Source organism: Falco punctatus (assembly GCF_963210335.1).
Source record: "Falco punctatus genome assembly, chromosome: 1".
NCBI classification, from domain to species: domain Eukaryota; kingdom Metazoa; phylum Chordata; class Aves; order Falconiformes; family Falconidae; genus Falco; species Falco punctatus.
In genome coordinates this window covers 114360440-114382146 of record NC_137580.1, presented here as the reverse complement: position 1 = coordinate 114382146, position 21707 = coordinate 114360440, and the positions used below count along the sequence as shown (strand labels likewise).

Below are 21707 nucleotides of genomic sequence, written 5' to 3'. Positions count from 1 at the left end.
CCTGCCGGAGCCTCTCCAGCCCTGTGCTCTGGTTTCTCTCACCCGCCGGCAAGCAGCAATTGTGTGGATATTCGGCTGCTTTTTTTCTTTCTCTCCAACAAACATGTGTTTCCAATATCCCAGCCAGCCCGGTGGTTGGAGGCTGTTGTTGCTGAGCCCTGCGCTGATCCTCCCTCCCCGTAGCCTGACAGCCTGGCTGGGGCCAGCGCTCGCCCCCGGCCGCGTCCGTGCCCCGTGTCAGCCACCCTCTGCCCCGTCCCCTCCCGCCACAGCATGGAGATAAGCTGAGGAATGGGTGAAGAGGGACAAACCCCACTGGGAGGGAGAAGCTGTTGGGAAATTTTGCTTCTCTGGGAGACCCAGAGGTGTTGGGTTTCCTTTCTGCTCTCTTGTGAAGCCCAGTTACATTTCTCATCATCACGGAGGAGCTTTGCGCAGTGCTGCCTGTGGTCCAGGGGCATGGATGGATGGCATGGATGGATGGCACGGCCATCTCTCCTGCTGGGTGGAGCTGCTGCAGCAGCACTGGTAGCAGAGGATCGTGCTCATTTTGGGGGACAAGGGCTCAGGAGGCACGTTTGTGCCTCCGTCAAGGTGCGTGGTCCGTAGTCCCTTGCTGAAGGTATGGGAAGGGCATGGAGGTCCCAAGGGAAGGGCATGGAGGTCCTTGCTGCGGTGCCTCTGGCTTCTCTGGGAGGTGATGGGGAGCATGGCTGGTAAGGGCAGTGGCTTGTAGTGCTGCAGGGACCTGCACTAGGGGCATCAGCACCCAGCTGTGGAGGACCGTCCACATGGCACCATTCAAGTGCTCCCTGTGCCACTTACCATCCTGGGATGCTTGGTGCCGTCTGTCCTGGGGCAGTGCTTGCACAAGTCTTGTTTGTGTTTCCTTCAGGCAGCTGCTGCCTTCGCCATGTGACGCATCCAAAGCAGCGGCGACTCGTGTCCATCTGTCCCTCCTTGCTCATGGGATAGGCATGGCACAGGACTCGGCATCCCTTCCCCAGCGCATGGACACCGTGGGCAGCCGGGGCTCAGACTGCCAGGTCACTGGACGAGAGCTTGCTTTTTTCTTAAATAAAAAGCAGAAAGGGAAAAAACCCACAAACCCCGAGGTTAACCAGATGCAGATTCAGAGGCTGGAGCAGAGGAGTGCTTGGCTCCATTTCAGTCTGGTCCTCCCATTTCGGGAGCTCAAGGGTTAATCAGCAGAGAAGTTTCCGTTGCTGTCTCTCTGTGCAGGGAGATGGGGGCAGCTTTGCAACCCATCTACTTTGCACACACCCTCTCCTTCTTGTAACACTCCTGTAAAACCATGTTTGCGAAGACTAAGTAACGTGCTGGCAGGAGCTTTTGGCTGCAGCCGCACAAGCCCGGCTCTTTGCCACCCAATAAATATCTCAGACCTTGACCCCTGTGCAGCTCGGCTTGGCTCGGCTCTGGAACGGGCCTCAATCATCGCCCCGGCCTCTCAGCCTCCTTGCTGCCCGTACCAGAGCTGTTGGCCGACAGACTGCCGCTTTCCCTCCAGCTGCCCCTCTCAGGTGCCCACCAGGACCCTCGAGCAGGCTGACGGGTCCCAGTGATGGGGCTGGGTGGCTGCTGGGTGCTCACTGGTGTTTGCTCAATGCACAGCTCAAATTCTTGCTGCTAGTTCGATCTGGGGCACAACCAAAAGGGAATAACTTTGCAGCTCGCCGAGAATTTGGATTCCTTCATGGCATTTCAAGGGAACCAGCAGGAATGAGCCTCTGCTTAGATCCTGTCTGTGCACGGTGGCTGTGGGCAATGCAGAAATAACGTGTGCCCAGCCACGGCAGTGTGTACCCAGCGGCGCTGCCTTCCCCAGCCCCAAAGCAAGAGGGGACGGGGAGCAACCAGCACTGGCTGGGGTGGGCTGGAGCCTATCCCGCAGCTCCTGCTCCAGCCCATCCACACCCTTTAGAGCTCCTCCACCCCCTCCCAGCATAGCCCAAAGTGTGTGTGCGCCTAGTTGTAAGTTAATAATATCAGGGACCATTTAGGGAAGGGGAAGAAAACAGATGCTTTTTCTTCTTGAGCTCTATCCTGTCTTTCATGATATGCTTGGAGCAGTTTGCATGCACCTGAAATGAAATAACTTGCTTTCTCTTGCTGTTTTGTGTATTTGTGTATATAAGGGTTTCACTGCTAATCCTTGCCAGGTGCTGGCATTGATGTTTTGTGCAGGTGAACCAAATTCGGATACCTGGTGGAGGCCAGCGCTGCTGTGCCTGTGGCTTGTCATGCGATAGTGGTATTTAAACACCAGAACTGGTCCCTGCAGACACCAGCAGAAGTCTCTGCTGCCTTGGGCTGTACCATGCAGCAGGAGGTTAAGAGGAATTAGGTCTGTGCTTGCCCCACTGTAACCTTGGCCCTGTCTGCCTGGGTCTGTACAGGGCTATTAGTGCAAATCAAGGTCTTTGCACTTGTGATCACCTTAAGGCGGTTACTCTCCTTTGGTGCCTTCAGGTGAACGTGATGTCTAGCGACAGGTCTGGCTCTTAGTGAAAAGAATCACTTTCTTTTGAATACTTCATGGTTTTTTTGGGCTACCCAGCAGGAATTGGTGGGGTATCTAGAAATATTGCAAAATAACCTGAAAATACACAGTTTGCACTTCTGGGGAGTCCCTTGGTTCCCCTCCTGTCTCCAGGATGGTGCAGAGAGCTGCCCGTGGGAGATGACCTCCATGGATCATGCACTTGCAGAAGCCCATCAGAGCAGAAGGTCGTGTCAAAGGTGCCTTGGGCTCTTCTGGCTTTGGGTGCAAACTGGTGTGGGACATGGTGACTGTGCCTGTGTGGGTGCTAGTGGACACTGCAGGGCTGTGGGCTGGCTCTGGCTCTGCCCTGCTCTCAGGCTAACTGCCAGCATCCTCCAGGTACTGGTGAGCGCTGGGTAACGGGCTCTTACGTGTCGGGTGAGCTGAAACTAAAATGTCTGGCTGATTGTGAATTCATCTGCGTTGGCTACAGATGTGTCTTGGTCTTCACTCTAAAAGAAAAGCTGATGAAAGAGGCAGGAACACAGTCTCGGTAGGGAAGAGGCTTTTAGAGGGAAAAAATTGTTTGAAAAATAGCGAAGAGAGAGGAGGGGAGAGAAGTCTGCTGGGAAAGGAGCATAACTGCATTACTTCCTTGGAGGTCTGGGAAATACATTATGCAGAGCTCCAAACAATGTTTGCCAGCAGCAAGTCTGCTTAGATGTGTCCATGGGGGTTTCCTTGTGTTTTTTCTTTTTTTTTCTTTTTTTTTTCTTTTTTTTTTTTTTTTTTTTTAATAGCTGGACTCTTTCTTTCCTGGGGCCCAGGGTGATCTGTGACTCCCAAGTTTGTGTTAGGAACTCATTTGTCCGCACACTAATGATGTGCTCTGAGCTATGTGTGCCATTAGCATGCAGGGAGACGGTCCTCCTGGCACGGTCCAGCCTGATCCCTGGGAGGAGGGTGGGTTTGAGCAGGGAAGGGCTCAACTGGGACAGCACTGCTGGCTGTGCTGGAGCAGCCTGGAGCTGCCACTTTTGGGTCCGCTGGAGCTGAGTGGGTCTCTCCAGGGCTGGACACCCCACCTGGGTCTGGAGCTGGGCAGGGGTGGCCTGGTGGGGGGGGGATGCTGCTTGCTGACTGCTGAGGAGCAGGACCAGCCCCTTGCCCTTTGCATTCCTGTGACTCTGGCTGGGTTTGCAGGAGCTGTGCTGGGTCTGTGGGGGTCTCTGAGCCCTTTGTGGGGCCCAACAAGACCATGGTGGGGTTTGGCTTGAGCATGTTGGCAGTTGGTGCTTTTGGCCATGTTCTCTGCGAGTGCTCCGTTCTGCTCCATGTTTCCCTGTGCAGGGCTCCTGCTGAGTGCCTGCTTGCACCTTGGCATTTTAAGTCGCTGTCCCATTTATTTTGGTTTCTTCCCTGCCATGGGCCTCTGGTTTGTGGCACAGGGCTGGTCTGCCCCTGGGGAAGCTTCATTCTTGGCCCTAACTCTGCCACTGAAGCCTACAGCTCCTCTGAAAGATGACTTCATCTCTGTCCCAGTTCCACCAAAGATGTGTTGGGTCATGTCCTGCTGCCACGTGTCACCACTGGAGGTCATGGGGATGTAGGAGCGGCAGAGGTGTCCCTTTGCTTCTGGGGCTCTGGTGCTGACTTGCCTGCTCCTTCCTTGTGTGCTTTCAGCAAGGGCTGGTTTCAGACAGGGTCCTTAATACATGAGCGCTCTGAAGGTGTTCCTGTACCCTGGCTTCCCCGGGGACCTCCAGATTTCCTTTTTCAAAGCAACATCTGCTCAACTGTCCCACGTGGGCATCTGTCCCCATCGCCGCCAGAGACACCGAGGGGGACCTGCAGCAAGTGGAGGTGTCCCAGGGAGGGCTTTCCTCTGGTTGGCTTGGGAACCCCAGCAGTAAAAACACCTTCAGGGAGGACTGAGGAGCGAGGCAGGGTCCTGGCCAGGCGCCCTCACAGCTGTCTGCAGCTGGACCACAGCCCTCGGATGCGGAGGAGCATGGCACTGGAGGTCGCATCCGTGCTGTCAGCAGGAGCGTTTAGCAGGGAGGGATTTCCTGAGAGGCTGATAGCTGGGGTTATGCAGTCTTTGCAGCTTTCCTCTGCTGAGACTTTCGTTGCAGAGATTTTTCTGACGTTTTTGCCCTCTGGAACAAGCAGCATCTCTTCTGTGCTCTGTGAGCCCCTGGAGAATTAGCAGAGCCTTTTTTAATCCCAGCTAATGGATGTGAGATACAATCCTGGCTCGTGCACAGCGATGGGCTCGTGCTCAGCGCAGGAGGGAGCGTGAGCAGGAATAGTCACCTGTGGCTGTTTCCACATCGTGCTATCCCTGGAAGGTGGGTGATGGTGGCTGACAGTTTGGATAGGGCTGGGGGAAGTTTTGCACCGTGGTCTGTCCCCAGCTTAATTTGAACGTCGCGGACAGGCTGGCCCTATGGCCAGCATCGCCCCTGCTCTCATCCCGGCTTTGCCAAGGACACGGGGAGCTCTGGGCAGGGTCCCGCAGTGGCGGAGCATCTATGCAGAGATAAAAGCCCTCTCCCACTTCACAGGGCTTTGGGAAGGTCCGCAGGTGATAGCGGGGTGCTTTGAAAGGGAAATGTTTTAAGCGTTTGTCTGCAAACCACCTCTGAGACTGACTCGTGCTTTTAAGAAAATGTCTTTATTTGTCCTGTCTGAAAGGAGGCGATTCCTCCTCTTGTATCTCGTCCTTGAATGCCGCCTCTCTGCCAGGGGGCTGCGGCAGCCCCCACCTCACTAGTGGTGCGCGAATCCCCTTTTTCTGCTACATTTTTCAGGCTCCGACCGCTAGACATCGAGTTCATGAAACGCCTGAGCAAAGTGGTCAACATCGTCCCCGTGATTGCAAAAGCCGACACGTTAACGCTGGAGGAGAGGGACTACTTCAAACAAAGGGTAAGGGGCTGGCGGCTCTTATCCAGGCTCCCACCTCCTGTCCCCCATCCCCTCAGCCCCCTTCCCCTCCCCCGGCAGGGCTGGGGAGGTGAGTGCCTGGCCGGGAGCCCAGCGCATTCCTCCGGCTGCAGCCCTGAGCGATCCCACGTGGCCAGAGGAACAGCCTGCGCTCCAAGCAGTTCCTTGTGTTTCTCTTGGATCTTTGTCAGTGCAGGATAAGTTTCAAGCTCTGAGTCTCCAGACCTGTTTCTCCTGCCTCCTTTGTTGTTGTTATTTTCAGGCTGGTTGCTGTTGTTTTGGGAGGCAGCGGGTGCCGCACACAGAGGCGGGAAAACCCTTTCTGTGCAGCATCGTGCACTGATGCAGGAACCAGGCAAAAAAAAAAAAAGTGTGGATTTTCTGAGCTCAGCTGGGCAAGATTTATGGCAGAAGCAAGGCATGAAATTCCCTTGATCGCCTTGGTCAGGAGTGGGCGGTGGGGAGCCGAGGAGGGGCTGTGTGAATCCACAGCATGGCATGGGCTTTTCTCCCTGCACGCCTGGTGCTGCCAAGAGGTGGAGATGCCCCACTTTGGGGTTCGGTAAGGGGCTCTAAATCCCTTTGTGCAGCTGATGGATGTGGCTGGAGGCGTGATGGTCTCTGTTCCCTGCAGAAGCAAGCAAGCCACCAAGCTGGTTGTCTGTGTGTCTGAACCGCAGGGAAGTGAAACGAAGGGAAAGGGGGTTATGCCAAAAGGGCAGTTTTAGGGGCCACCTCCACTGGTTATGGAGAGGATGGCATGTTATCCAGGGGTTGTTTGATGCTCTCATGCAGAAGAGAATGAGCCACCCCTTCCCACACCAGTGTCAGCCTGGTTCTTGACGAGCAGCATCAGGCACTGAAATATCCAGTCTGGTCTGCGGGGCTGAATCCAGACTCTGCAAGCAGCTCCCTTAGCAGTGGGAGAGGTAATCCAGGCTGGGCTTGGTTGGTGTGTCAGTCTGTTTGCACCGAGATCTGCAAGGATCTAGTGCAAGAGGATGGCAGGGTGAGTCCACAGTGCCCCATCTGCTCTCTGCAGTGGCTTTTGCAGGCTGCTGGCTCCATTCAGAGGTTACAAGTACACGTATCTGTGTGTCTACGGGTGGCTGGCTGGCTCTTTGGGACCTAAAACATCACCTGGGCAATCTCAGCTGCGCATACCATCCTTCTGTAATGAAAGACCAAGGGGAGACTACCTGGCTTGCCTGCTCTGCATGGGCTTGGCACAGGATGAGCTCACCTTATCACTAATTACATTCCTGATTGTAACCAGACCCCCAAAATCCTTCCAGATGGAGAGCACGTAGCCACGTGGCCCTTCTGCTAGGGGCTCACCCTCCTTGTGCTCACAGCTCTAGATCCACTGGTGCAAATGAGGGCAGGGAATTGGTCCAGGTGGGCACACGCCGGGACCTTTCGCCTTTGCTCCAGCATGCCTGTGTGTGTGCTTGCAGAAAGCAGAACCCTGTCTGCACCTGGGGGTGTCGCTGGTTCAGAGAGATGATAAGGGTTTGGGTTTGGATTGGGGTGGGCAAGTGACGGTGAAGCACCAGCCTGCCCGCAGGCTACGTAGCTTGATGTCGGCGCTGCACTGAGTTAGTGGAATGGGCTCCCATGTCCTGTGGAGTTGGCTTTGTTGGGTTGTTCCCCTAAAAATATCTTGTGGGTTTGGCTGGGGGGTTTCTCTGAGCTGGATCCACTTCCTTTGCCAGCCTGCAACACTGCAACATATATATGCATGCGACGGAGGAATATATTGCCATAGGAGGTGATGGGAGTGGGTGCACAGGCTGGGTTTGGATTTGCAGCTTTGTTGGAGAAGGCTGATCCTCCTGCGCCTTGAGAGCGGAGCCTCCACCCAGGAGTCAGATGTCAGTGTCTCTTTGCCTTGCACGAAGGCAGTGTCCTTAGAGACCAGTCTTCCAAGCTGTCCCTGTCCCTGTCCCCTTGGATCAAGCGCTGCTGTGACTCCTTTTCCAAGGACCGTATGCAAACATCAGAAAGCAACTTCCTAACTTCGGGTTGCGTGCCTGGCAGCTACATTCTCCATCGCTTGATGCAGCTTGTATTGTCTTACTGTCTTTTGCAATCCCAAAGCAATGCCCAGCTCATATAACTGCATCTCACTCTCAGCCTGAGCCGTGTCTTGGGCAGCAGGTTCTTGCAGATTCCAGGGCAAGTGCTTGGTAGGTGTGTAGTGGTTAAACACAGGTCTCTTGCTCAGGTGGGCAGGGTTGAGGATGGAGAGGGAAGATGCTGCTGCCAGGCATTGCCGTGACCTGTGGGCATTGCTCACGAGAGGCTCTTGGGTCAGCTGGGAGCAGCCGCGGTGATGGGTGTGCAGCTCCTCTCCGTCTCCCTCACATGTCCCTCTGCTCTTCCCTCCTAGATAATGGCTGATCTTGTCGCCAATGGGATCGATGTGTATCCTCAGAAGGAGTTCGATGAAGACTCTGAAGATCGGCTAGTGAATGAGAAATTCAGGGTTAGTGGGGGGGGGAGGCGGGTTGGGTGGGTCCTGCAGCTCCAGAGGCTGGTGATGTGCTGGAGGTGTCTCTTGCAGAGGACCTCTATTTTCCTTCCAAACTGCTGTGCCTCTGTCCACGGGGTCTGCCCAGGACCAACGGTCCCACCAGAGCTCAGAGCAGGGACAGAGGGTGAGGAAGGCACCTGGGTCAGGTGTCCTCTCCTGTCCACGGAGCTGCTGCTTGCAGCACCATTCCTCAAAGGTGCTGTCAGCGAGCAGGGAGGTCCCATGGCCCCTGGCCCTGCCCCAGGCACAGGGGTGCAGCCTTCCTGGCGCTGGCGGGGAGTTTGCCCAGGAGCTGCCCTGCTTTCGTGAATGTCCGTTCCTTGCTACAGTAAGTAGCTAACGTTTTTATTTTTTTTTGACTCATTAAAGTTGATTGGACAAATTCAAGGAAGCAACAAGTCTTCTAGGGACTGTTAAGTACAAAGACACCACCTTGGATTGGGAAATGATGGAGCCACAGGGTGCCAGGTGCTGGGGGTGATTCCCAGGGAAGCATTATACCTTTGTCCTGCCTGTACGCTGGTGCCTGCCCATGAGGTGCTGGGCTGGACTGGTTTTGGACTGGGCACGGGTGCAAGATGCTGCTGCCCAGGTCCTGGGCTGCCTGTGGTCCCTGGCAGGCAGCGCTGCTCAGGAGCATCAGGGACAGACCAGCTCATCCTATGAAACTCTCTCCTGAAAACAGCTTGATGTAGGAGTTTGCTCACCAGCTTGGTTTCCTGCCTGGTTTTCAGGAGGAAAACTTAACCCTGTTTTTCCGTTTCCTCAGGAAATGATCCCGTTTGCAGTGGTGGGCAGTGACCAGGAATACCAGGTTAATGGAAGAAGAATCCTTGGAAGGAAGACCAAGTGGGGCACCATTGAAGGTACCTTGTCCTTGTTTCCCCTGAGCCCATCTCCCTGCCCTGACAGAACGTGATGAGGTCTAGAACCAGCAGTAGTTGAGGTGTATATAGAGCTTCCCTGCCCCTCCAAAGAAAATAACTTCCCCAGTGTTTGAGGACTGGAAATACTTTGGCCAATGCTCCTGCGCCAGGTTTCTGTCCCTTTGTGCGGCTCAGGGGGCTGCTGAGTGCTGGAGGGGACACTTTGGGGTGGCTGGTGGCTGGCTTCTGCTTGTCACACTGATAGCTGGAGCTGGATTTCAGGGCACACAAGTGACATCTTTGTGTCTCAAGCCCAGATTAGGCCTTGCCTTTCCCTGGCACCCGTACCCTCCACCACGCATTCGGTTGCTGCCCTTGTGGGATCTCTTCCCAATTCCATTTTTATCCCATCAGCATCTTCATTTTTTTTTCTCCCCCATTTTAAATCATGGTTTAAAGGCTAGATGAAAGCTCCTGGCTCCAGCAGATCTACACATTTCCCTGTCCCTGGTTTCTGGCAGCCATCTGGCACATCTCCAGTGCCACCCCTCTTATTTTCCTCCCTTTCATTTCATAGGTTTCTCTCATTTATGAGTCCTTTTAATAGGAATCCTGTGTTGAGGGAATGGCTTAACAAAGATGCCAGGAAAATCGATGTATTTTAAAGCTCTGCTGCCCTCTTGTGCTCTGTCCCTGGAAACTTGAATTTGATGGGATTCATTAAAGCACTCGCCTTTGGTATGTAGGATCTGCCTTCAGCAGGGAGAGCCCAGGACCCAGCTATGGCCATGGGCAGCCTTTGCAGAGCAGCGCTGTTTGTTGCCTTGCCATTCCTGCATGATGTACTAGCCTTTTTGAGTATAAAAAAAACATAATCAAGAAAGGGAGTTGATCCTCTTAAGTTCAAATGCCTGGTAAACTGCAAGCTATCAGACTAAGCATGGTGGAACAACACCCCTTGATTTTTCCCTCTTGCAAACACTCTTCCTTGCTCCGAGCCCTGCTGGGACAGCAGCAGCCTCGGTCAGCAAGGGATCGCGCCTTTCCATGGCACCGGCAGCGCAGGCAGCCGGCACCAGCGTGCCTGGGATACCGCCAGTTGCTCCTGGCAGAGCTGCAGATGAAGCAGTGCTGGATGCCTGGCACTTGCTGCAGAGCCCACGCTGTCCCTTTCCCTGCCTTGCTGGGGGCCCATTTAAAGCTTGTGTTGGTCCGAAGCGGGGTTGCGCTGGGGGATGCTCCCGGGAGCTCCCTTGTTTGGCAGGACATGGTTGGAAGGGACTGGGAGTGCTCGGCCGGACCCCAGCTGGTGGTGCTGAGCTGGGGCAGGTACCTGGGTACCAGCTTTACAGCAGTGAAGAGGAGTCTCGAGTCCTGCACCCTGTAGCCCCTGGGGTAAGTCCCCGTCTTGGCCCCTGCACACTGGTGGAGCCCCGTAGGGTCCTTCTTGCCCCGAGTGGTTGCCAACTCATGACATGGGTGTGTGTTGATGGGTTTCTCTCTCTTCCTACCAGTGGAGAACACGACACACTGTGAGTTCGCCTATCTGCGGGACCTCCTCATCAGGTCAGTAGGACTGTGCCCTGTCCCTGTAGCCTTCAGTCACCAGGTGGCATCCAAAGAAAGGGGAGAGCCCAGGCCAGCTTGAAGCAGCTGCTTTGCTCTGCTCCTCTGCCCATCCCTCCCTCCCTCCCAGCCTGCTGCAGCCCCTCTGTGAGGGGTGGCCCCACGCAGTGGGACATGGCTTCAGGTGGCTTTTCTCAGCTACGGTGCTGAGTTAAGGGAGCAGAGGAGCAGTGGGTGGGTCAGGCCAGGCTCCAAGATTGCTGGCAGTGTGCAGCGTGGCTCCAGCTCGCCTGCAAGCAGCTGGGAAGTCTTTTGGCCTTAGGGATCCCTCACCAGCCCCAGGTCCTACCCCCAGTCTGGAGACATCACCCGCCTGCATCCCAGAATCGTGCTGTTGGGGGGTCTGGGTGATCCCTGGTCCCTCTTGGAAGAGGCATCCCTGCCACAGAGGAATGGGAGGCCGTGCCCCTTGGCTTGCTGGAGAGGGCATTGGGCTCTTCCCGAGTTACGGCTGCCAGGTGAGCTCCGCGTGCTGGAGCTGTTGCTGGCAGATACTTGCAGGACCAGGGTCTTCCCAGGTGGGTGTTACACAGCCAGGGCTGCGGCGTAGCCAAGCACAGGCTCTTGGTGCCAGTGAAGGCTTCTGGTCTTGGCTGCCCATGGCTGCCTTGGCTTCCCTCTTGTGCCCTAAAGACACCGGTAGCCGGTGAAGCAGGAGGGGAGATTTGGGCTGGAGGGGGTGTCTGGAAGCAGCGGTTGGGGGGTGCCAGGGTCGGGGTGGCGAAGGCTGGGCTGGCAAACCTGTGCCCGCTGAGGTGTGATTGCCACCGTCTCCCTTTCCCGCAGGACACACATGCAGAACATCAAGGATATTACCAGCAACATCCACTTCGAAGCCTACAGGGTCAAGAGGCTGAACGAGGGCCAGAGCTCGCTCTCCAACGGCGTGACCGACAAAGAGCTCGTGGCCAACGAAATGTAACCGTCTCGCTCCGTAGCCAGGACCTTGCTCACTCACGCTCGCTATTTCTCCCCTCTTCCCCCTTTATTTTTATATAAATCCTCTGCCACTGTTCCTCTTCCCTGCCCCCCCAAACCCCCTGCCAATGTTAACTGACCAAATAACCAGACGCCGCCTCTGTCGTGCGGAGTGGGGCGACCGCCCCCCCCCCCTCCCCTGCTTTGTGGCATGAGTTTTGTTCTCAGCCCCTGGGCCAGCATCCCTGGGCCGGGGACCGTCCCCCTCCGCGGGGGTCGGGCTCTCGCTGGCCCAACAGCCGAGCTGGGGGGGCAGAGCCGTGGGGCTGGCAGGGTTGGGGTGCCCCCGGGAGCCCTCCCTGCCCCTCCGTGCAGAGGCTCTTCCCCGTCCGTCGGAGGCAGGGGTTTCTCCAGGCGAATGTAGCCTTCGGAAGCAAGGTACGGTGGTGTGAAGAGAGCAAGACTGTGCCATTGTTGTCTCCTGCCGCCTCCTCAGAGCCCTCCGCAGCCCTCCGGGACCCACCAGCCCCCAACCCAACCCCCCTACCCTACCTACATGCAATAAACTGGGAGTGTTTAGGTGTCACCTCGCTTGTCACCGACCCCCGGCCAGGCAGAGCGACCTGCTTTGGGAGAAGTGCCTTTTCAGACTGTTACCTTGCAATAGCGTGGGAGAGGAGAGGGAGGGCTTGCCTTGTCTGTCTTTGCAGCCTGCAAAAGGCCTGCAACGCTTTGTAGAGACCCCTTTTCCCTCTCCCTTGGATCATAGATGTGGCCAATGTCCTGGGAACACTTGTGTATTTATTTTTCATTCGGTTGGGTGGTTTATTTTCTGCTGAAGGCTCGGAGTATGTTTGGCCAAAGGGGGCTGGGAGTGGAACACCTCTGCAAAGTGGTGGAGGGAGGTGGAGGGTTGTCCTGGCTGACCCTTGTGATTCTGGGGATTTTCCCTATGTCAGAGGAGGCTGTTGGGTATTTTTTAATTATTTTTTTTTATTTTTTGGATCCCCTGTGTGACGTGTACAGGTAACGTGCTCCTCTGTTTTGGTAGCCCTTGTGCCAGGGGACTGTGCATGGGCGGACCGAGCCCTGCAGCCATGGGGAGGGCTGGGGCAGCATTTGTGGGTGCTGTGCCCCATGCCCCCCCGTGCTTTGCCCCTTTGTGCCTCCTCTTTCAGTGAGTCTCCAGTAAATAAGACCCTGCAAGGGGGTCGGTTAAGTAACGCTGTGACACAGGAGAGGGTGGTCCTGGAGCAGAGCGCTGCAGTCCTGCCCCCAGCCCTGGCTCCGCTTCCTTTCTGTTGCCTGCTCCATCACTCTGTTTCTTCTCTAAGGAATAAAACTTCCTGCAAATCACGCCCCCCCCCCCCCCCCCCCCCTTTTTTTTTTTTTTTTTGGACGGGGTGAGGGTGGACAGCGTACTAAAATGGCAGCATGTCCCATCCTCTAGCACTGGAAGGTGCCTGTGGAGCCCACCCAAGGGTCTCCATGGGTGGCAGCCACCTTCTTTAGCACAGGTGACCAGGAGGAGGGAGGGAGTTGCTCTCACCTTGGTGGGGATGCCCAGATGAGGTTGCTCAGCGAAGGGTTTGCAGGGGCTCCCCACACATGTCCGCCCCCCCCCCCCCCCTCCCCACCAGCATCCAAAGGGGTGCCTGCAGGGGATGCGTCGCAAGGAGAATCCGCTCTCCTTAACTCATGTTCCCCCCTGCAACAGCACAAGGGAGCTGTGGGGAAGAACAACTACCTACTTGCTGACTTGCTATGTTTTAGCAAAAACAAAACCAAAAAGAGGTGTGTTAACTGAGAAATATATATTTCAAGCGCTAAAAGAGACTATGAAAGGGGGGAGAAAATCTCGTGTGAGGCACTTCTGCAAATGTCATCGTGAACTTTCTTTTTTCCCTCTAGTTGACATCTCAAGCTGGGCCAAGCAAGACATGCCGCTTTCTCCTTTGTAACCTGACTTTTTTTGGGGGGGAAAGAAAAAGAAAATAATACAATAAAAAAAGCCTTCATCCAGATCCATTAAAATGGCCTTTTGGGGGTTATAAGCATTATGACAAATTTAGTCCATTTTTGTATAAATAATAGTGTTTAATATGTATTTCCCAAAATAAATGTTTCGAATGCAAATAGAAGGAGACTTGTTTGGAAATGTCTGTTGCCAGCTGTGGTGTGATCGTTGCTGCATGGACCCAGCGGGGCTGGGGGTGACGGGAGGCTCCAGCTGCAGAGCTGCTGTGCTCTGCTCTCTCTGAGGGGTGTATTTGTTCCTAACCCTCTTGACTCTTCCTACCTCAGATACCTGCCCTAGGTACTCTGCAAAATGCTGAACTGCTGGTGCTGAGTGCCCTGGTGACCAAGCCAGCGTGGCCTCTGTGTCCTTGCCAATCCCGAGGGAGGCAGGTGGGTCACCTCCCTTTGCTTTCCTGGTGGTGCTGTTTCCACTGCAGCTGCTGGTGCTGTTACTAAGGGGGTTTTACTTAGTAGTAGCTCAAGGTAGCCCAAGGGCAAGTGGCAGCTTGGCTTTCACGGTGGGGCTTTGGCTCCGCGGGCAGATGGTCTTCAAAACCTTTCACAACTGCAGGGTTGGCCTTGTGATGCCCTTGGAAGTAGTCTTCACTTTGAGGACTTGCCTCCTGAAAACCACGTTTCTCCTTGGTGTTGCGTGTTTCTCTGGTGTTTTAATCTGTGTCTCACGTGGCGATTGTATTTCACCCTCCCAAGTCAGTTGAACTCAAGAGCTCCCTGGCCATGGCCTTGGGCAACCAGCTGTAGGTGACGCTGCTTGAGGAGGGGCTGGACCAGATGACCCCCAGAGGTCCCTTCCAACCTCAGCCCCTCTGGGATTCTCTGAGTCTGGAGCTGTATGAAAACAAAACTGATGGGACAGCGGTGTTGGGTTGGGTTGGGTTCCTGTGGGTGTCTGTAGAGTACAGGACAGGCTTGTGTACATTTTTCTTCCATTTTCTCCTGGCACCTGGGTTTCAGAGCAGTGAATCAGTGCATCTTGTGTGGCATCCAGTGAGGTGTAAAGTTTGTTGATGGGCCCCTCCTTTGCCCCAGTGCTAAACCCATCCCTAGCAATACCTTTTTTTTTTTTTTTTTTTTTTTTGTGCTGTACTGGTGTTTTTTGGTTGCTTTAGCTCAGACACTCCTCACCCCCACAGCTCTTCTCTACCAAATGAGTCCTTTGGGGAGAAGCAGCGAGATCAAGGTGTTCTCACTGTTGTAACCTAGAGCAAAAGCTCTTAGAGGGGGAAAAAAAATCAACATGTAGTTGTAGTAATTACAAACATGGACCATGATCTGTAGTTTTGGACAAATCTGCAGCAGCTTCTTGTTTCTTGGTGGTTTTTCCTGCGGTGGTGTCTGGGTTCTTGGCAGCTTTCCTCAATGCCAGCATCTGACCGTGCCTATGGAGGGAGATGGGGCAGAGGATGCTCTGGGGCTCTCCAGGCAGATGCTCTCCTGGTGACAGATTGAGAAATGGTTTGTGGCTGGAGCAAGGGGAAGGAAGGCAAAATTCCCAAGCTCAGCAATAAGAGCAGCTTTTGTTTAGCCCAGAGGAGGAGCTCGGCGGGTCGGAGGTCTGTTCATGGGAATGGCGCGGGGAATGGCTTCCAGATGTTGTGAAGCTCTGGAGAGGTGGGATTGGTGAAGGGAGAGCAGCGACGCCAGATGCTGTGATGGAGCAGGGGTTTGTCTGGTGCTTTGGGAAAAATCCCAGCTGGAGCAAGGATTTGCCATTGCAAAATCCATCCCCCCTCCCCAGAGCCTTGGCCACAGGGCAGAAGTGATCCGAGAGGGGGGCGGATGGGGAGGGCTTGGGCAGAGGAGGCAGACAAGGGGCTGCTTCCCCTGCCCGCACCCTCCCCAGCTGTCTCGAAGGGAAATTTGCCTAACGATGCTGTAGCTGACAGAAAGGGCCTTGCACTAATGGCTTATTGAGTGGCCTCACTTTAACAAATGAGGGAAATGAAGATGAGTGAGAGTTTAATTACCGATCGGAGCAGGGCTTTCTGCAGTGATGATGAGTGCTCGCCTGGCTGCGGGAGGGAGAGGAGGACCCCCCAGCACAGCCCAGCTCTTGGGGTGCCTGGAAGCACTGGAGGAGACGGCTGCTTGGCCAGGGGATGCGAGAGGTGGGTACCAGTTCCACCTGACCAGCCCAATGCAGAGAGCATCACCAGCCAGAGAGGATGACTATAAATAATAAGAATAAAAGGGAGTATAAATAATTAAAGCAGCTCATAGTGAGTAGTTCCTGAAACGTCTGCCTGATTTAAAAACTAATTACTTGGAGGGTAATCACCACCAGAAGCGCATATATATTTACCCACAATGCTGCTCTTCCCTCCTCTTCCTTTCACTCGCCCTCTCCTGATTGCTATCCCAGGCATCGGCACCCAGACTTACCACTCACCCACAGTGAACAATAAACTCTGTTGTACTCGTCCATCTCTCTGATTAATAATGTCATTGGAGACCTGTTCAGGGAGGAATAAATCCTCTCTGGGTAGGAGGCCAGGTGCTGGTAGGAGGGGAAGCTGTGGCTGTGTGGTACACACAGAGCCTGAGCCCTTGGAGCTGGGAGCCTGCTTTGCCCCAAAGGGCCACCTCCTGCCCCAGGGATGGTCCCTTTGGAGGAGCCTGTGCTGCCCAAAAAGCAGGGCAGCACCGAGTCACCGTGAGCCTGGGGTACCTGAGGGGGATGCATCATCACCTGCTCAATATGAGCTGCTGTTAAAAAGAATTTTCTGGATCATCACATACACACTGGCCCCGTAGTGCGCATCAAACCCTGAGTTTGGTGACGTGGGACCTGTTCTCACAGGAGACATCTCCTTTTGATGTGCAAGCCGGGCTGCAGCAGGCATAGGCAGACCTGGTGATCTCAAGCTTTAATTACTGTGAAGCGGCTGCACTGCAGTTGAAAGCCTGGGGATTTTTTGATTATCTTCACTACAGCTTCAGCAGAAAGGAGGATTTGTTCCTCCATCTCCACCCCTGTGCCACCTCCTCGTGCCACCTCCATCGCACAGGGTGCTGGCCCCAGCCTGCCTTTCCTTCTCAAAGCCACAGCAAAAAATTTTCTTCCGTGCCTGCAGCAAGTCAAAGTTTCTAAGTCTTTGCTACAGTTTAGTTGATTCATTTGGCTGAGCTTGTGTCTGGTCCTATACAAATTAATAAATAATTCTCAACATCAGCCTGATTTAGGAGCAGTATTGCACTGCGTTGCTTCATTAGGAAAAGCGAATAATTTATTCCTAACTTATGGGATTCAGGAGACTTCCATCCGCAGCCCATGATTTTTTCTGATTAACATTACCCAGCTAAGGTAAAAACTGCAATTTCGTAAGTCATGCCTCCTTCAAAGGCGCATTACCAGCTTCTCAGGGACTCCAAAAGTTTACTGAAGCTTAAAGACATACCTCATAGCATGCGGTAATGTACCAAAGTCCCTCTTATTACTACCGAAGCCATCTTATCTGCGTGTTTCTCTCCCGTGAACTATTTCCATCACAAATAACCCTGCAAGGATGGATCAGTTGGGGGCTGGTGGTGATGAGCCTGGGCATCCCGAGCAAGCCCTTCAAACAGCGGCGTGACACATCTGGGTCATCGCAACCAGCCCTGTGCTACCGAACCGATACGCCAAGGCAGAGCCTCTTAGTGCGGTTCCCAGCACCAACATTTGTTGTAGACGTGTGTGCAATGCAACAGAGGTTTAAGCAGGTGATACTGGGCAAAAGAAGAATAGCATGATGTCGTTCTTTATTAGGAAGGTAAAAAGAAGGAAATATTTAGCTGGCAAATAGAAGAAAGGCAACTGCTGTGTGAAGGAGTTTGTAGCTTTGCCCTCTTATCCCCCCGGGGGCTCAGCCCAGGCTGCTGCACACCCGTCTCTTGGGGAGCTGGGACAATCTCCCCCGCAGCCCTGGCTGCTCCTGTGCGGGCACCTGCACTGGCTGTGCCTCCTGCAGGAGGGACATGTGGCTCACAAAGGTTTACAGGAGCAAAACCCCGCTCTTCCCAAGGTAAGAGGCCTCGGCGTGCCGCCCCAGCAGCCCACAGTAAGAAGCTTGGTGCCCGCCTTGCTTCCTGGCAGCGGCTGCAGGAGAGCGGCTGCGGGTTTTTGCAGGCTGCCCTGCAGAAGCCTCCCTGCTCCCACAGGTCCTTCGCCACCAGGACCCGGGGGCTCATCCGGGGTTGGGACGGCACACCAACCTTCTGGGGGCTTTCGCAACATGGACAGCTGGCAGGGATTGCTGATCCGTCATAGCTCTGAGCAACAGCAGTAAGACCTGATTTCAGGAGAATAAGTAGGGCCATAGGAAGAGTGATCCCTTTTGTCCTTTACCTTCCCCTCTGAGGCTTCTCTGAAAACCACATAAGCCAAAATGTTTCTTTTTTGTAGTTTGTGGGTTTTTTTAGTGCTGGGGGCTACCCACAGTGAGGGTGTGGGGTGGAGGGGCTGGGCTACAGGGTGGTGGGTGTCTGTGCACGAGCTCCTGGTCACAAAAGATCAAGACCCAGGGCTTAACATTTATTTTAATCTGTACACCATTTTAAAAGAGGTCTTGTTGGCCTTTTTGTTTTGTAAGTCCCAGCTGAAAGCGCTTGCTAGCAAAGTTTACAGACCTCATTTTTTTTTAAAAGGAAAAATCGTAGCCTTTTAAGAACTACGTCCTGAAACAGCTTTGCAGAGGACAATGACAGAGATGCAGGAAGAGCCTTTGTCCCCTTGAGTACATCCACACCAACTTACACTGCATTAGCCCAAGGCTTAAACTGTGGGGGAGCAGAGGAGCGCTTGGTGAGCACTGCCGCTAGCAATCCCCCATCCCTGCCCTTCTCCTCTTCTGCCACCAGCCTGAGAAGAAAGTAAAGATTAAAATCATATTCCTAAAGCAAAATTACACATTGGAGACTCCATGTCCCTCCCAGGAGGATCAGGGCATTCCTCTATAAATATCTGTCTCGATATGTTTAATTTGCAGATGAAATTAGGCCTGGGAAGAAAAGGAAGGCTGCCTTTTCATGTGTGGGCTGTCCAGCTTTGCCTTGAATATCAAAGTGAGACGAGTTACAAAGCACCGACTCTCCGGGATTATCTGAGAAACCTTGTATGTCCCAAGTGACAGCGGTTAGGGGATCAAAAGGTGTGGTACTTATGCAGAAAGCCAGAAAAAGCCAGCGTGGTTCTTAGATCAGCCCCAAAGAGCCAAAGCTCGGGTCAGTTTGCAGAGTTCAGAGATCTCCAAGGAACAAGGAGGTAGGTGAGGAACCACAGAGGCTGGGCTTTCACGTGGACTTTGGATTAAATATTAACTTACTGCAGTGGGTTACGAGGATAAATATTTTCATTAATCATGTATGTGCTCATTATTATGGTGAGAATAGACCATTCAAGCTTCATCTGCATGAGCATGTCAATTCCAACCGCCCAATTTCTGCTCATAGCTTTCTGTAAACCATCATCTTCTGTGCTTTCTCTCTTCGGAAAACTTTTTCCCACAAAAATTTTATTGATCTCAACGTTTTACTGCTTAGGCTTCAAAAACGTCAGCTGCAAAGACTCAGCATGAGGATGAACAGGCAGGAGGCGGCACACCTGTAGCCGGTTAAAATGAGGAAAATGGAGCGGGGTGGTGCTTCTGGGATAGGCGCTGGGGGTGGGAGCCTGAGCTGGGGTGGGACAATGGCTCTCGCTGAAGGGATCCGCTGCCCTGCACCAGTGACACTTACGCAGACACGTGCCACGTGGTGCAATAGCGCAGCCCCGGCGCACCGGGAAGGTTCTGGATGGGGGTTTCTTGCAAACCGCTTGCCTTGGCCAAACTGTGGGCCCAATTTGTCTGCACAAATGGGAAACAACGCGGGATAGTGCAATAGACCTGCATCGTAATTATAGCCTGTTTACATGTTTAATATTAAAAATGCTTAGTTGAAACAGGCTTTTTTCATCATCCATTTCATTAAAAATTGGAATTTTTCCTTCTTCCCTCCAATTTTATTGCACTTTTCAATCATCATAGCTTTCTTCAGCTTTCCTTCCATTCTGTTTTTAGCTGCACTTTCAATTGTTTGGTGCTTTCCTTTTTATTCCAGTAATTTTTTTAAAGACTTGAATAGAAGAAAGAGGGAAGATAGATTGAAATTTATACTAGAATGGAAAGTGGATGTATGGCCAAGAGTCTAAACCCCTATCATTAGCAATATTTAATAAGGAAGAAAATTATTGAATAAGCTGGGATGTCTGCAAATGACTTCTGAAACTCTCCAAACTGGAAGGGAGCTTAACTAGCGGAGGAGAAAGCTAACTGATGGATAGAGATACGAAGCATTTGGAAGGAAGTTGAAGGAGCATCTCTAATGACCATCTGTCCTGCTGTAAAGATTTATGGATGTTGAGCATAGCTGCCTTTGAGGCATCCATCTCTGAGTGAAGGTAAGATCAGAGTGGCACCTCAGATGTGCCTTCTGTGCCCAAAAAGAAACCCTGTGTCCCTCTGTGCTTCTTCCCCCAGGGCTGGCTGCAATGGCTTGCCTCCACCAGCGCAGAAGGAGGCACCGAACACATTTTCAGCACTATAGAGGAGAAAAGGTGGAGTTTGATGTTTCCTTTTCTGAGCGCTTCTGCAGTCTGGCGTGGAGGAGTGAGCAGCTTTGTGGTCATGCTGGCAGCGGTAGCTGGGACACTCCCACTGGCTTGGAGACTCTGGTCTTGCAACCTAACCCTACCTCAGTCTGGCATCTTTGTTATTTTTTGCGGAGCACGTTAAACTCTTAGTGCTTCTTGCTGCAGAAGAAAGCTGATGTAAACAGAGTTTTTTGCTATTGTCAGCCAGGCCAGTGTGCCAGAGCAGAAATGTCAGCTTTGGAGTCCGTGCAACATGGGCATTCATAGTGCAACAACATGAGCGCTGCTGCATTGCCATAAAGCACGCTGGGCTGCGCAAGGTTTTCTGGAGACACAGGGCACAAAGATAGCAGTTGTGCTGTGGTAAGGGGCTCAGGGACTGCTCCTGCAAGACCTGCGATGCTCCCCTGTTCCCGCTGCCAGCATGGGCAGGCTTAGCTGGGCACCAAGGCACCTCCGGGTGCTGCAGCAAGTGCCAGTGCCTACCTGCACCTTACTGCCATAGTGCAAGGACCACAGAACTGCAGGTAGCCTGGTGAGTGGTTGCACAGTTGTCTCCCCTCCTGGTACAAAATTAGCTTAATTGAAGAGCAGTAAGTGCTATCAGCTGCTGGTGCAGGTGCTCCACTCCTAAAGTCTCCAAAGGGCTTAAAAGTAGCAGCTGTTTGCTCTTAGAAGTGATGGGGCTGAGAGTACACTGGGTAGGAAGTGTCGCCTTGAGCCAAAATGTGTGGAGCTGGTGTGACCCAGAGCTCCCAAATGGCTCTGTCCTGCTGGCAACTTCTGCGAGAGCTGGAGCTGTAACGGGGGGCTGCCACACATGAAGAAGTAGGCTCAATGAGGGTTTTTATTCTGCTTTAAATATAAATGTAACTTTTTGCATTATGGGCCATCTTTTTCTAAAAGCCCAGGGCTGTGCGGGTACCTTGCTGTATGTGCTTTGCTTCAAGTAGGGACAAAGTGGGTTTTGAGTGTTTGGCTTTGATTATGCAAAGTGGGATACTTAGTGGAAAGGGGAAGTAAGCACTGCTTTTAAATTTAGTGGAATTTTTCTTACTTGCAATCTGAGCTCAGACTAAGGGTTAGTTCTGGAGCAGAAGCAGAGAACAGGGAGACACCGGGAAGGGGAGGCTTCGAGCACCGGCTGAAAAGACATAGTTTAGCCCTCCGCAGCCTTCCAGGGACTGTGGTGTACCAAAGCTGAGTGCTCCGAGTCTGATACCAATTTAGCTTTGCAGGCAGCATGCTGATTCTTGTGGTGCTGGTTACAGTTTGGCAGAGACTGGATTAACTGGTGGGTTTCATCCCCAGTAAACCAAGGTGTATGTATATAGTAGACAGGTTCCTTTAGCAGCTGGAGCCTGCACAGCTTATATAAGTATTTCATAACGCAATATTCTTTTTCATCAAAACGTCTGTGTAAAACCTGATACGGATGAGTGGGAGAGTGTGTCTCTAAGCCCCTGTGAGCTGTGATCCCTTAACGCTAGAGTACTTTCTCAGGGATGTTTGTGGGAATAGAAACTGATCCCAAGTCAGATCTGTGCATGCTGTGAGCCAGCACGGTGTGAGCCCTTTTCCCTGGGATCATGGTCCCCCGTTTCTCTGTGCCCTGCACCGTGTGGGTCAAAATTACTCAGTGGCCAGACTTTTCTC

The 21707-nt window shown here is 53.2% G+C and overlaps 1 protein-coding gene across 8 annotated transcripts in view; it reads left to right on the top strand.

The window, feature by feature from the left end:
• Positions 1-13542, top strand: part of SEPTIN9 (septin 9) — a 143404-nt gene extending 129862 nt beyond the window's left edge. For 7 of the 8 annotated variants that reach the window (XM_080394833.1, XM_080394831.1, XM_080394834.1 and 4 more), the window contains 5 exons: positions 5320-5437; positions 7848-7943; positions 8761-8857; positions 10372-10423; positions 11270-13542. In XM_080394833.1, coding sequence (XP_080250959.1) covers positions 5320-5437; positions 7848-7943; positions 8761-8857; positions 10372-10423; positions 11270-11405 — 499 coding nt within the window. In that variant the 3' untranslated portion in view covers positions 11406-13542. The remainder of the gene's footprint in view (positions 1-5319; positions 5438-7847; positions 7944-8760; positions 8858-10371; positions 10424-11269) is intronic. The other variant, XM_080394829.1, reaches the window with a different exon arrangement.
• Positions 13543-21707: the final 8165 nt, after the last annotated feature.